We start from the raw sequence: 15,600 nt of genomic DNA, 5'->3' as shown, positions 1-15,600 counted from the left end.
GACACAGGTGGTTCCATTAGACCAAGTTTTAAATCATAAAACTATATCGATTTTGTCAGTTTTAGCAGAATTCGTGACTACGCACTAGACCAGCAGATGGAAAAAGTTACAAAATGCACCTTTAGTTCCAAATAATGAGAGATAAGATGTAATAAGACGTAAGAATATGTTTAATTTCACGCATAAACGACCCTGCGGCTGTGTTTGTGCCGGTATAATCTGTTTACGCTTGTTTTTTTAGGCTCTGAGGTGTGGCACCCTTTATGCAAGCAGGCGGCCCGGGCAGAGAAAAGGCTCAGGGTGTGTGCACGAAATACATCAACACAAAACAAATCCAACACGGGGCACATCTAAAACAACACACTGTCTTTCTGCTCCACAGCACAGGCGTCTGTCGGAGGCTTCCATCTCTCCGCCCGGCTCCTCCATCGGCTCTCCCAGTAGAGTTATATGTGTAAGTAACCTATTACCCAGCAGTCTTCAGTCACCTTCAGGGGTAAGCGCAAAGACCCCCACCCTCCCTGCCTCCTTCCACGCCCTGTTTACCCCCCTCCCTCCGTCCCTCCCTTCGTCCCAGAGCAGTAACACTAACACAAGCACCACCCGAGGCTTGGCTGGTTCAGCGCTGGCTCGTCTCCACTGGCCTGTTCGCTGGAGCTTTCTGTGTCACCGCTTACGGCTGTGTTTGTGTCTGTTTCACCTCGCGCTCGGCTTTGTGCTTAGGTGTCAATTACAAAAGCTTTAGTAGACAGAAAAAATAGCATGTTTTTTTCATATTTATGTGTAAACTAGAAAGAAATCTGCGTTCAAATGATTCAAAAAGTGAGGCTTGAGCATAGACTGTGGATTTAAATGGACGTAGCTAACCTGCTAGCCGCCGCGTTCCAAACTCAGACTCGTCATTTTGGTCTTAAATGTTCGTATTAACCCTCTACATGATCCTGGGGTTTTTATTTCACTTTTGTGTCTGTAAATAAAGACATGAACATTAAAAACAGACAAATGAGGCACCGTCTTTCCCCGAGGTCACTCCAGCTACTGTTTATATATTTTTATTTATTTTTTGCATAATATATATTTTTAGTTTTTATTTATGTTTGTATATATAATGTTTTATTTTTATTTATTTTTGTGTCTAATATATTTTTATTTTTTTATATTATTTTAATTTTTATTTATTTTTGTATAATATATATTTTTAATTTTTATTGTTTTTGTATTATATTTTTTTAATTTTATTTTGTATTATTACTTTTATTGATATTAAATTACTATTACTACTACTACTATTACTACTATTACTATTACTATTACAATTACCCGCTCTACATGATCCAACATTAACAACAGACAAATCAGGCGCCTTCTTTCCCTGATGTCACTTCTCGCTAGCGTTAGCAACAGGTTTGATTGACAGCGTTGCTAAGCGCCCGCACCCAGCTAAACCAGAGATGCGGGTGGGAAGAGTACCACCCTCGCTCCTGATTGGCTCTTTGGTTGCTATGATACTCACGGTCGGAGTTTCTAATATGAAACTCTGCTGCAAATTCGCCGCTGTACCTGCTCTAGCCTCGACGAGCTTCATAGAGATAGATCTGTATCACATAAAATAGTCAAGTCTAACCAGTCCCAAGCTTAAACACAGAGATAAAACAGTTTTTTTACGATTAGCATCTGGTATAAACCCGATATCGACGCCATTATATAAAGCTGTTTGTGCTAATTTCACTGCATTAATCATACTGCACTTTTACAGACGCTCAAACCTGTTTTACAATCACATTTAAATATAAAATGCAGTATTGAAGACTGTGGAGACTGTTCCTAAAAACATCAGCAGAAATAGAAAAAGATTAAAAACGTGTTGATTTATGGTCTGAACTGGACAATCAGAAAAATCATATTGTTAAAATTAAAATCATCATAAACGTGATACGAAGTAAACGATGTAAACCAGTGGTGGAACAAACCAAAGTAAAAGCAGTAAAGTACATTTTACAGTGGATACTTTTTACTTTTACTTCACTACATTTGAGAGCAGTATCTGTACTTTCTACTCCTCTACATTTTTGAACAGGACGCAAAAGTTAAAGTATTTTTTTATTTTAGTTTGAGAACTGCTGAAAAGTCTGAGGGTTTATTTTTAACACAATCATAATTTGAGCAAAACAAAAATATACAAATAAAAACAGGTAGAAAAAAAAACAACCATCAGTTCATTTGTTCACCACATTTGAAGCTTTATAAGACTCAAAATCAGCTCAAAATATGTTTACTTTTTACTCTTTAAGCACATTCTTAAACAGGTACTTTAATATTTGTACTAAAGTATATTTTTACATGTGATACTTGAGTGTTTTTTGTTTTTTGCTCCAGTATTTGCACTCCTAAATAACACAATTGAGTACTTCTTCCACCCCTGTCATGTATCTGGTTCAAATCCATCAGATAAAACGTTACAAAACTATGACATAATAGTGTTAAATTATAAGTAAAGTCCCGTGTTCGTCCCTCGTCCTCGTCCTGCTTCTCACAGACCTAAACGCCGGTGTTTTCCTGTGTCTCGGCGCGTCGGAGCTGCTCTGCATGTAAGCCGCTCCCGCCCGCTCCGCTCTCGTTCTACAATCAATGACCTTTCTCTCTGAGGTGATGGATGAGAGTAAAGCGCTGCGTAAGCGTTAGCCTGGCCGCCCGCTCTGTCTGCTCTCTGCTCCCTCCGTGTCCCCCCCCCCCCCCCCGCTTGTCTCGTGAAGGTCGACTTCCTCCTCGGCCGCTGTGTGTCGGAGCATGTAGCGTCCGTGTGCATGATGTTCTTCAGACGTGTGCTTTGTCAGAGGTTTTCAATCCTCCAGGTGCCGTTCTGTACCGGTGCTGCATTCAAGTGCTCCTGTGTTTAAGGTTTAAAGCGATAAAAGGGCCGTCGCTATAGGAATTAACAATACGAAACAAAACAATCTAACTTTTGAAAGGTGAAAAGTGCTCAAAATTCCCATCATAGACTGTGGATATAAATGGATATAGCTAACCTGCTAGCCGCCGCGTTCCAAATCGACAATTCACTTTCTATTGAAAAACATCGCTCCTCTCTCTGTACCTGTTGCTGTCAGACTCGTCATTTTGGTCCTAAATATTCGTATTAACCCTCTACATGATCCTGGGGTTTATTTTGTTGAGGTATTTTGAGTTTATTTATTACATTTTTTTTTAATTTTTTTTTATTTTTTATTAGTTATTTTGAGATTTTTATGTATTTATTTATTTTTATTTTGAGGGGTTTTTGTTTGTTATTTTTACTTTTTTTTAAGTTATTTTGTGTGTTTTTTTAGTTTATTTACTTTTTTTTGTTATTTTGAGTTGTTTTTATTATAATTTTTTTATTGTTTTGAGTTTTTTTGTTGTTTATTTTCTTTATTTTTTTGTTATTTTGAGTTTTTGTGTTTGTTTGTTTTTTAATTATTTTGAGTTTATTTTAATTTTTTATATGAACATTAATAACAGACAAATGAGGCGCCTTCTTTCCCCGAGGTCACTCCTGCTAACGTTAGCAACAGGCTTGATTGACAGCGTTGCTAAGCGCTTGCTCCATGCTAAATCAGCAGAGCAGGCAGAAAGGGGCGTTACCTTCAACAGCCTCGCTCCTGATTGGCTCTTTGGTTGCTATGATACTCACAGTCGGAATTCCAAATATGAAACTCTGCTCCAAATTCGCCGCTATAACTGCTTTAGCCTCGATGAGCTTCATTTGGAGCTAAACGCTGTGGGTGACGTCGCACTCACTTAGTCGCTTCTTTATACAGTGTATGATTCAGATGACATCACAACGTTCTGTCGGCCAATCATATTTAGCACAGATGGAGCAGCTAAAATAAATATTGTTAAAATGCGGGTTTTTGTCTAGTTTCCTCTATTTAATAACAGAAATGATCAGGTTTGACATTTGTGAATTTACCTTTTAGATATTTCACAACTAAGTACAATATAATCAATAGGGAAAACTGTCTATTCCGCCCCCTTCTGGGAGTAGGACGTCATTACACTCTAGAATCTGAAACCCAACGTTTTGCAGTTTTTTGGGTGGATTTACTGTACTTTTGTTGTGATAAAATGATTGGTTATTTCAGATTCTTGAGTGTGATGACGTCATGCTCCCAGATGGGGGCGCAAGAGCCAGTTTTCCCTATTGATTTGATTGTACTTTGTCATGAAATATCCCAAAGGTAAATTCACAAACGTAAAAACCTGATCATTTTTATTAGTGACTAGACCCAAGAACTCCTTTTTAACAATATTTATTTTAGCTGTGATCGCTCCGATTGGCCGATGGAGCGTTGTGATGTCATCCGAAACGCTGCGATAATCAAAATTGACAGTTTGAAGTGAAAATTGCTCAAAATGTTCACCTGAGTATAAGTCTATTGAGATGTCTGCAGGGCGTAGATCACAAATGTCTAAAGCAGCGTAAATCTTTTTAATGCCTCAAATAAAACTCATCTAAAGTCATAAAACTGTCAGAGACGCTCCACTAGTCGGTTCAAGTCAGGATGTTGTGGACGTTTCTGCCTTGGATCAGCGTTTTCCTCCTGTCTGCGAGCACCTGAATGCACCACGCCGCTCTGTGTTCTGTTCATGTGGTCTGGAGGTCTGTCACGATAGCACGTTTTTGAGTTTGATTTATCGCAACTAAATGAAACTAGCTGTTTTTTTCAAGATTCAGATGCTCTGATGGGTCAAAAATGGCTTGCGACAGGAAGAATTTGGTTGATTAAACGTCCGAAATTACGCAAAATTGACTCTTGTGAGCGTAAAATCATGTTCTAAAGCTGTTTACTCCTCAAAAACAGACCTGAAATTGTGTTTTTTCATTCACACATGTTTGAATAACACTTTATTATTAGTCTGTAACATCTCCAAAGCTCAAAAACGCTCTGTTCCACCTTGTGATGTCATCAAGTGGTAGTTTTCAACCGTTTTTAACAGCTCCTTTTACCTTTAGTTCAGTAAAGATTGAAAACTCCAGGGTTGAAATAAAGTACGTGAATATTTTTTGTTTTATTTCAATTGTACAATGATTTACACAAGAACAGCAAGAAGTTGAAGCATTTATATTTTCATTAATTGGGCAAAGTGCAATAATAATGTTAAACAAAAGTAGAAAAATAAATACAATAATACATTTTATAGTTCCAATTCTGTGTAAAGTGCTTTGTTTTCAGGACCTTTGAGTTTGTACAATAGTTTAGAGAATTTATATAAGAGGATAAATGGGATTGAAATACAGTGAATTTGAGTTTCTGGCTGGAAATTCACAACTTACTTTTTTTTTTTTGCTACATTATCTTTTTCAAAAACACCAAAAAGTTCATGTTTTGCATTGAGTTGTAGGTTTGTATTAAGGTTTCTGTTCACAAACAAAAGTATGTCATTCCAAAAGATTTGAGTGTAAGAGCAGAGCCAAAAAAACACACTGGAGCACTTCCTGTTTTACCACATGATGACATCACAAGGTGGAACAGAGCGTTTTCAGTTTGAGAGAAGAAGAACTCAGTGTAAATATGCAGTTTTATTTGTGTGTTAAACATGTGTGAATGAAACAAAAAAAACAAAAAAACACAACTCCAGGTCTGTTTGTGACGAGGAAACAGCTTTAGAACAGGTCAGAAAATAGAGTAATTACTTTATAATTCGCCCTGGGACGATACTGAAAATTTACGTGACGGACAAAATAATTGCGATTAAGGATTATATCACGATAATGTTTAAAGTTGTTATGGATATGAATAATTATAACTTTAACAGAGAATATTATAGCCTCACATGACCCCTCTGTAACACAAATTAATAGGAAGAGAGAAAGAATAGTTCAATTCGGGGCCCCCTAAGACCCTGGGGCCCCCGACAACAGACCCCTATGTCCCCCCCTGTTGACACCCCTGTGGATAAGTCATTTTTTTCTGCAAATTCTGGTGATTTAATGGCGATTATCATGATTATATAAAATGTCCAACGAACCCTTTTGGTCACGATAAACGATTATTGTTTATTGTCCCATCCCCAAATAATCGTAGATGTAGTAGTCGCAGTAGTAGTAGTAGTAGTAGTATTTATCGTGACAGGCCTAACCGTGTGTCTCTGTGTGTGTTTTCGCTGTGGTGTTCTGTGTCCTCTCTCCAGGCCAGAGTGGAGAATGACTTCCTAGCTTATAAGGACCTAGCCGCCCTCCCCAGGGTCAAGGCCATTTACGAGGTCCAAGCGCCCGACCTCATTTACCAGCCGTACCACAGATACGCCTCCGATGAGAGGCTAGACACTTACAGCTATGGGGAGGTACATTCAAAGCACACTCCTGGACGCACAAAGACTCACAAAAAGACTCACAAAAAAGCCTCACACTGCTCTTTAAAGTGAACGAAAGGAGAGTTAAAGCGGGACTGAGGAACTTTTCGCTTTAAACGAGGACTGTGCTGTTTTCTGGTGAGGGCTCGGCCGCCTGTTTACGTTCGAGGAAATGCTGCCGTTTTGCCTCGAATGTTCCGCAGTATGGCATTAAACTGATGTCATCGCCGTGGAGACAAACAGGTGACGTCATCAGAGCAAGTTACAGGGCAGATGTGTGGAGAGGCGAGCCACACTGACAGTAAGAATGGATGGCTTTTAAGAAATGAAAGTAATTAAATGCAAGAGAGTTAAATTGCAATGCTGTCTCCATGGAGAAAAGCAGGTATGGGCCCCCCTCACCTCACCAGAAAAGTTACGTAATGCATCTTTAACGGCTATATATTACATGTAATTGACTCTTGTGACTGTTAAGTCATGTTCTAATGCTGTTTCCTCCTCAAAAACAGACCTGGAGTTGTGTTTTGTTTCATTCACACATGTTTGAGTAATCTTGGAACGCTCAAAACGCTCAGTTCCACCTTGTGATGTCATCAAGTGGTAGTTTCCAACTTAACAGCTCCTTTTTACCTTCAGTTTAGTCGAGATTGGCAATTCCAGAAGCTGAAATTATCCAAATGTTTCTAGAAATGAAGGTGTGTGGAGTTTAAAAACACAGCGGAGCACTTCCTGTATCACCACATGATGACATCACAAGGTGGAACACAGTGTTTTTTATCAGTTTGTGAGAAGAACTCAGCTTAAATATGCGGGGTTTTTCTTTTAAACATTTGTGAATGAAACAAAACACAACTCCAGGTCTGTTTGTGATGTGTTTTGTTGAGTGAGTCGACCAAACATTGAACTTTACTCAGAAAAATGGAAAAAAAGTTCCTCAGTTCCACTTTAAACACAAACTTTAAAGTCGATGTTGATTGCCCTGCTTATTCTGTGAAGTTCAGTCATGCTTCTGTCTTATTTCTGTGTTATATCTCTGGTTGGCATTTGGTTTTAAATGTTTAATTACCAAAGGACTGCTCTGGTTCTGGTTCACAGTGACATTTATTCGCTGACGCTCAATTAACTGATTCATTACAGCTCATTTCCTCTTTGTCACGTCAACTCCGGCTCTACATCCGTCTGTGAAAGGTTAAAACTCAGAGTTAAGTCGTTATAGGGCTTTGTCTGGACGATAAAAGTCCATAGTTTAAGATTCGGGAAAGAAATGACACGATCAAAACTGGGAAAATGGTTTTATTTTGCATCTAAATTATGTTTGTTGGAAGTTTACAGTTTAAGGTTAAATGGCCGATATTACACTGTTTTCTGATTATGATGTTTTTTCATCATAAACAGACCTGGAGTTGTGTTTTGTTTCATTTACACATGTTTAACACACAAACTCTACATATTTTCAAACTAAAAACACTCTGTTCCACCTTGTGATGTCATCATGTGGTGATACAGGAAGTGCTCCATTCTGTTTTTAAACTCCACATACCTTCATTTCTAGAATAATTTGAATCATTTCAGACCTGGAATTACGAGTCTCTGCTAAACTAAAGATAAAAACGTAGCTGTTAACTTGAAAACTACCACTTGATGACATCACAAGGTGGAACAGAGCGTTTTGAGCTTTGCAGATGTTACAGACAAATATTAAAGTGTGACTCAAACATGTGTGAATGAAACAAAACACAACTCCAGGTCTGTTTTTGAGGAGGAAACAACATTAGAACATGATTTAAAGCTACAAAAGTCAGTTTTGTGTCATATAGGACCTTTAACCTGAAACAGTTGAGGTTTTAGGTTTGTTTTTTTCATTAATCTTTATGACTAACTACAAATCAAAACCTAAAGCTGCCTTAATTCCATGCACCTTCTTACACTTATCGCGGGGGCAGCAGTCTAAGCAGGGACTCCTAGACTTCCCTCACCCCAGACACGTCCTCCAGCTCCTCCGGTGGGACCCCAAGGCGTTCCCAGGCCAGACGAGAGACACAGTCCCTCCAGCGTGTCCTGGGTCTTCCCGGGGCCTCCTCCCGGTGGAACATGCCCCAAACACGTGCCTTAAATCAGTTACTAAAATCACACGATGCCATTGTTAATACAGGGGTTTTCCAGTGACCTCAGTAACCGTGGCAACACAAACGCTTAACATTTCTATGACTTTGAATGATTGTAACTATGATGTACGTGGAAAAAAGTTAATTTTAACAATAATTTGGCAACTACTTTCAAGCATAGACTGTATATATAAGTGGACATAGCTAACCTGCTAGCCACCGCGTTACAAACAGGAAGTGAACATGTGCGCACTTCCTGCTCCATCGACTCTGGCTCCAATTCACTTTCTATTGAAAAAACATCGCTCCTCTCTGTACCTGCTGCTGTCAGACTCGTCATTTTGTTCTTAAATGTTCGTATTAACCCTCTACATGATCCTGGGGTTTTTATTTCACTTTTGTGTCTGTAAATCAAGACATGAACATTAATAACAGACAAATCAGGCGCCTGAATTGTCAAAACGTACACAAGGATTTTTTCATATATAATTCCAAGTCTGACTTATTAAAGTTTTAACTCCAAAAAATGAGGCAAAATTTGAATTTTTTGGCAGATTTTTACTCAAATGCTAAATATAATAACTTAAACGGTTTCTTTCCTTGAGGTCGCTCCTGCTAGCGTTAGCAACAGGTTTGATTGACAGTGTTGCTAAGCGCTCGCTCCCTGCTAAACCAGTGGTGCGGGCAGGAAGAGGCGTTACCTTCAACAACCTCACTCCTGATTGGCTCTTCGGTTGCTATGACACTCGCAGTCGGAATTTCAAACATGAAACTCTGCTCCAAATTAGCCGCTATAACTGCTAGCATCGATTAGCGTCATTTAACTGGAGCCGAACGCTGCTAAATACAGTCTTGATTGAATTATAAAGTTAACAAAACATAAACACAGCGGTTGTCTGATCCTCGCTGACTCTGTCCTTTATTAACTCTGCTCTTTTTCATTCCCAGTCTCTCGGGACGCTCTCTCCATATTCTCAGGTGAGCTCTTCCACGCCGGGACAGGTACAGACACATCCGCTCCTGTCACTCAACTATTTGACTTGTCCTTACTCATTTCCTTTTAAGCGTCCCACAATGACGTCTCTGTGTTTAGGACTACGACAGTTTGGACAAGCAGAGGTTCCCCAGTCCAGGTTACATCGACTCGCCAACGTTCAGTCGCCAGGGCATGTCTCCCATCATGCCTCGCTCCCCGCAGCACTACGGCTACACTGGTGAGTTAGCGAAAATGACGCTAAATGCGCACTTTTGTATCGTTTAACTTGGACCAAATCGACAAACGGCATCGTAATCCTCATCGTTTTCATCGTCAGTGACCCTCGCATAGATTCAGCCGCATTGATGACTAAAAAAAACGATTAAAAAAAGTTGATCAACGGATTAACCATCAATGGCTCTCATCTCATGTAACTCTTACACATGTGCTCTGACCAATCACAGGAGCGGAGTGGACCAAAGGACGACGGCGTTCACCACACACGTTCTAAAAATAACCCGCAATGGACAAAATCTTGAAGTATCAGCTTTATTTTTTACAATTATTCTATAGTTTTGCAGCTGTAAAACCCCTCACCACACAATTTATACACTTTTTTCACACAGGGAGTAACATTTTCTCACATTTCTCTCTTGTTTAAACTCTCTCAAAGTTCAAACCTTCGTGGATTTAAAAAAAAAAAGTCCTCTAAACGTCTCCCGTTCATTTCAACAGAGACTTTGAAGATGGTTTTGCAGCTAAACTCTGATATAAACTCGTGTTAATTTGTGTAAAATTCTCTATGTTCATGTGTCAACGACTTCTCTGGAGGCTTTAAAACAGCTCTGTATAGAACTTATTTACGGTAAAGATCGGCCCAGCGCAAAATGATACAACCCGAGCGACAATGGCGGCGCCCACGGCAACTTCTAGAATGAGGTGAATGAGTTAAAGGTGCGGTGCCTCACTACTGCTCCTGTAACTGAATATATTTCATAGAACTGACTGTACAATACTGTATAAGCAGCAACGTGTAACAAAATCAGACTGTTCCAAAGGTAAGGGACTGTAGACCATTGTGTCCTGCGTCCTGATTGGCTGTTGGACTGTAGACCATTGTGTCCTGCGTCCTGATTGGCTGTTGGACTGTAGACCATTGTGTCGTGCGTCCTGATTGGCTGTTGGACTGTAGACCATTGTGTCGTGCGTCCTGATTGGCTGTTGGACTGTAGACCATTGTGTCCTGCGTCCTGATTGGCTGTTGGACTGTAGACCATTGTGTCGTGCGTCCTGATTGGCTGTTGGACTGTAGACCATTGTGTCGTGCGTCCTGATTGGCTGTTGGACTGTAGACCATTGTGTCGTGCGTCCTGATTGGCTGTTGGACTGTAGACCATTGTGTCCTGTCTCCTGATTGGCTGTTGGACTGTAGACCATTGTGTCGTGCGTCCTGATTGGCTGTTGGACTGTAGACCATTGTCCATCAGTCTCCTCCGTGCCGTGTCTCCTGTCCAGTACAGAATGTGTTCAGACAAATTTACATAAACGTTGGATCTCAGTGTGACTCTGAAGTGCTGTACGTTTGCGATTTGTTTTCTCCCCGACAAAACCCACAATGTCGATGAAACGTTCTGCACCGACAAAGACGCCTACGAAGGTTTGAACTTTGAGAGAGTTTAAACGAGAGAGAAATGTGAGAAAATGTTAACGCCTGTGTGAGAAAAGTGTATAAAGTGTGTGGTGAGGGGTTTTACAGACAAAAACAGAGAGAATAATGTAAAAAATAAAGCTGACACGCAAAATTGCACTAAAGAAATCTGCAAAACAGTGAGGCCACGAAAGGTGAACTGCAATATAGCGAGGGACAACTGTACAATTTTTTTTCTAATAATGACTCCAGAAGCGTTCAGTTTGGGCGACAGTGGCTCAGTTGGTCAAGTTTTTGTCCACTGATCTGAAGATTGGCGGTTCGAATCCCGCTCTCGACATAAACATCATTGGTAGAGCGGTCAGATTGATGTTGAGTTGAGTCCAAAATTAAATATAATCGCTAAAAAACTACAACATTATGAAAATACCCAGGGACAGAATTCAAACTATGAAACAGACAGGTCAAATATTGATTCTAACGCTGTTCCCTCCTCAAAAACAGACCTGGAGTTGTGTTTTGTTTCATTCACACATGTTTTCTATTAGTCTGTAACATCTCCAAAGCTCAAAATGCTCCGTTCCACCTTGTGATGTCATGAAGTGGTAGTTTTCAAGTTAACAGCTCGATTTTTACCTTTAGTTCAGAAGAGATTTGGCCATTCCGGAGGTGAAATGATCCAAATGATTCCATAAATGAAGGTGTGTGGAGTTTAAAAACACAGTGGAGCACTTCCTGTATCAGCACACGATGACATCACAAGGTGGAACAGGGTGTTTTCAGTTTGAGAGAAGAACTCCGGGTGTGTTTGTGACGAGGAAACAACATTAGAACAGATGAGAAAACAGCGTAATATGGGCACTTTAACAAAACTAGAATGTCCAGTTAGTCAACGTGTACACAAAGTAATTCAAAAGTACTTTACAGAATCAGAAATACTTACGAAAAACATAAATAATCATAACACACACGTCTAATCCCTTGATCCACTCTTTCTCCTGTCATTTAACTCCGACCAAACCCTGTCATTACACAAGTGGAACAGTTATTCAAAGTCACGTTGTAATTTTGAATGATATTAACGTTTTCATCCGCATGCTGCTCTGTTAAACCCCGCCCTCATGGTCATTACTCCTCCTCCTCCTGCCGTGATTGGCTGTGGCTGGCTGCAGGCTCCGAGAGTGGCAGGAGCTCGCCCTATTACGGCCAAGACGGGCGTTCCAGCACCCCCACCACAAACCAGCCCCCCAAACATTTTCATGTGCCAGGTAGGAGCCCCGTTCATCTCCTCCTCACTACCTCCACGTTTAACCCACTTCACTAACGCACATCGCTCTGACACTGGGTTTATTTTCTCTGGGAATATGAGGTTTTCACATTGTGTCATAGTTCTTGGTTTACATTTCCCTTCATGTACTTTTATTTTACGTTGAGTTCCTCGCCCTCCCCATCCCGACACAGTCCCCTCTGTGAGTCGTGTTCAACAGTGGTGGAAAGTAACTCAGGTCATAGACTGTTTATGTAAATGGACATAGCTAACGTGCTAGCCGCCGTTGCGTTACAAACAGAAAGTGATCATGTGCGGATTTCTTTCTCCATCGACTGGCTCCAATTCATTTTACATTGAAAAATTGTGTCCTCTCTTTGTAACTGCTGCTGTCAGACTCGTCATTTTGGTCTTAAATGTTCGTATTAACCCTCTACATGATCCTGTGGCTCCATTTTTTTCAGGTATTTTGAGTTTATTTTTTTTATTTTAAATTTATTATTAGTTATTTTGAGGTTTTTATTACATTTTTTTAATTTACTTTTATGGAATTTTGTTTGTTATATTTATTGTTTTTTTTGTTTGTTTTTTTAAGTTATTTTGCATTTTGTTTTGTATTTTGTTTATTTTCTTAAATTTTTTTTGTTTTTTTGAGTTGGGTTTTTTTTTGTTATTTTGAAGGTTTTTTGTTATTTTTATTATAATTTTTTGTTATTCTTTTGAATTTTTTTTTAAATTTTCTTTATTTTTTAGTTATTTTGAGGTTTTTTTATTATTATTTTGAATTTTTTTTTATTTTTTTGTTTGTTTTTTTCTGTAAAACTGTGTCCTCTGTAACTCTGTCAGACTCGTTTTGACTCATTTTGGTCTTAAATGTTCGTATTCTCTACATGATCCTGGGGTTTTTATTTCACTATTGTGTCTGTAAATCAAGATACGAACATTAATAACAGACAAATCAACTGACAAATCATTCCCAGAGGTCGCTCCTGCTAGCGTTAGCAACAGGTTTGATTGACAGCGTTGCTAAGCGGCTGCTCCCTGCAAAACCAGAGGTGCGGGCAGGAAGGGGCGTTACCTTCAACAGCCTCACTCCTGATTAGCTCTTTGGTTGTTATGATACTCGCGGACGGAATTCCAAATATGAAACTCTGCTCCAAATTAGCCGCTATACCTGCTCTAGCGTCGATGAGCTTCATTTGACTGGAGCTGAAGCTGTGGGTAACGTCACACTCACTTAGTCCACAGTCTATGGTCCCCTCCTTCTACCATGTTTGCTTCGCTGTTTTAAACAACCTTAACTGTAACTCCCCCTTGTGGTGATTTATAAAACCTGTGAATTTCTTGTTTTTTATTGTATTGATGTTTTTATTTCACTTTTCACATTAACGCCCCTTCCTGCCCACAACATTGGTTTAGCACGGAGTAGGTCAATCGAATTTGTTGCTAGCAGGAGTGACATCGAGGAAAGAAGTCACCTGATTTGTCTTTTATTAATGTTCATATCTTGATTTACAGACACAATAGTGAAATAAAAACCCCAGGATCATGTAGAGGGTTAATACGAACATTTAAGACCAAAATGAGTCTGACAGCAGCAGAGACAGAGAGGGGACACAGTTTTTCAATAGAAAGTGAATTGGAGCCAGAGTTGATAGAGCCGGAAGTGCACACATGATCACTTCCTGTTTGTAACGCGGTGGCTAGCAGGTTAGCTATGTCCATTTATATATACAGTCTATAATTACAACAAAATCAATTTTAGCTGCTTTTCGTCTGTATTAAGTATTATCGGCCAATAGAACGCTGTGATGTCATCTTAAACCAGCCAATAAGAACAGTCTATGGATGTAGTAGCCCTATAACGCCGTATTATCTTCATCTCTAGGTATTTTATGTCGAAAATGACCTTTACGTGTTTGTATTTTCATTGAGGTGTTGAAATTAGCAGTGAGCATCAAACCTCTTCCTTAATGTTGTAATTTAAGTACAAAAATATAGAAATAAATGCAATAATTTACATTTTGAATACGTTTCCACCACTGATCCTCTGTTTAGCTTCTTCCCTTTCACTTCTCCATCTCCTCTGTCTCTCCTCAGCCACGGGGGACCCCAACATCTACAGGAAGCCCCCCATCTATAAGCGAACGGGTACAGTCCAGCCTTAGCCTCGCCTTAGCCTGCCTGTTAGCTCGCCTGCCATTGTGTTTGACTACTCCATTTAGCCTTTAAGCTCAAGCTATCGGCGCCGTTAGCTGCAGCCCATGATTCGACATCGACTAGTATTGGCGTTCTTGTTATGGTCGAAAACGCCGCCGCCGTCGCTGCTGCGCACAATCAGATAAGTGCCAAAATGGTTAGCAGAAAAGAGAGAATAGCTGATTTGTGGAAAGGCTGATAAGGATCGCGCGGTGGCTAATTGCGTCGCTAAGCGGTTTGCGTGTAAAAAAGGTTGTCGGAAACGCGCTGGTGTGAAAATCTGGATCGAAATCTGGACGTAAAGTGTGTAGAAAGTGTAGAAAAAACACTCAGGCCTGACAGGTGTTGAGTGGAGACAACACAGGGGACGCAGCGCGAGAGACAACAACGTTAGCATGGTTAGCGTACTAGCATATTACAGAGACGGGAAAGATTGTTTAGCCTTTGTGCAAGTCCCAAACCATAATAAACGGTGTCAGACAGGAAAGAAAGTCCAGTTTGATACCTATTTGTGTATTTTTTATTTGTTTTAATCTTTATTTATACAGGGGAACTGTTCAAAATGCACCACAAACTAAAACAAAACGAGCGCACGCTTTTAGGATCGTTTGCTGTCACGACTTTAAGTGCAAAGTTATTGAGAAAGTGGCAGATTTATGATTAAAACCCTGCTTTTTACGATCAGATATATAGACCTCGTAAAGTAAAGCTGCTGAATAAATAATAATGGCTCAAAGTTGCTCCTCAAAGTTTGTTCGGTCTGTGATAGTAGAGAACTTAAGGTTGTGATGTAACATTGTCAAAACTTCAAAACTTCGTTCAGTTTTTAGTTTATTTTTATAGTACATTTAAAATTGATTATTGATTATTTTCACAGTCTAGATTACTAAAATTTGAGGACTTGGTGGAATAAAGTATTATCTAATCTAATCTAATCTAATACCAAACCATGCTCATTATGTTCAAAGCAAGAAATTATCAATTGCCTCCAAACATTCAAAACTTATTTAGTGAGCGAGAAGGGAATTATAATCTTAGAGGAACGGCAAAATTCAGACACGTTAAAGTCACA

The 15,600-nt window shown here is 39.6% G+C and overlaps 1 protein-coding gene across 2 annotated transcripts in view; it reads left to right on the top strand.

The window, feature by feature from the left end:
* Positions 1-15,600, top strand: part of ablim3 (actin binding LIM protein family, member 3) — a 112,822-nt gene that overhangs the window by 81,205 nt on the left and 16,017 nt on the right. Inside the window, exons 8-14 of one of the 2 annotated variants that reach the window (XM_055224643.1) lie at positions 242-300; positions 383-454; positions 6,172-6,324; positions 9,387-9,416; positions 9,532-9,652; positions 12,235-12,330; positions 14,430-14,480. In XM_055224643.1, coding sequence (XP_055080618.1) covers positions 242-300; positions 383-454; positions 6,172-6,324; positions 9,387-9,416; positions 9,532-9,652; positions 12,235-12,330; positions 14,430-14,480 — 582 coding nt within the window. The remainder of the gene's footprint in view (positions 1-241; positions 301-382; positions 455-6,171; positions 6,325-9,386; positions 9,417-9,531; positions 9,653-12,234; positions 12,331-14,429; positions 14,481-15,600) is intronic. The other variant, XM_055224644.1, reaches the window with a different exon arrangement.

The sequence above is a fragment of the Periophthalmus magnuspinnatus genome, chromosome 10 (assembly GCF_009829125.3).
Source record: "Periophthalmus magnuspinnatus isolate fPerMag1 chromosome 10, fPerMag1.2.pri, whole genome shotgun sequence".
Lineage (NCBI taxonomy): Eukaryota > Metazoa > Chordata > Actinopteri > Gobiiformes > Gobiidae > Periophthalmus > Periophthalmus magnuspinnatus.
The sequence above is the reverse complement of the archived record's forward strand: the minus strand, read 5'-3'. Positions and strand labels throughout refer to the sequence as shown.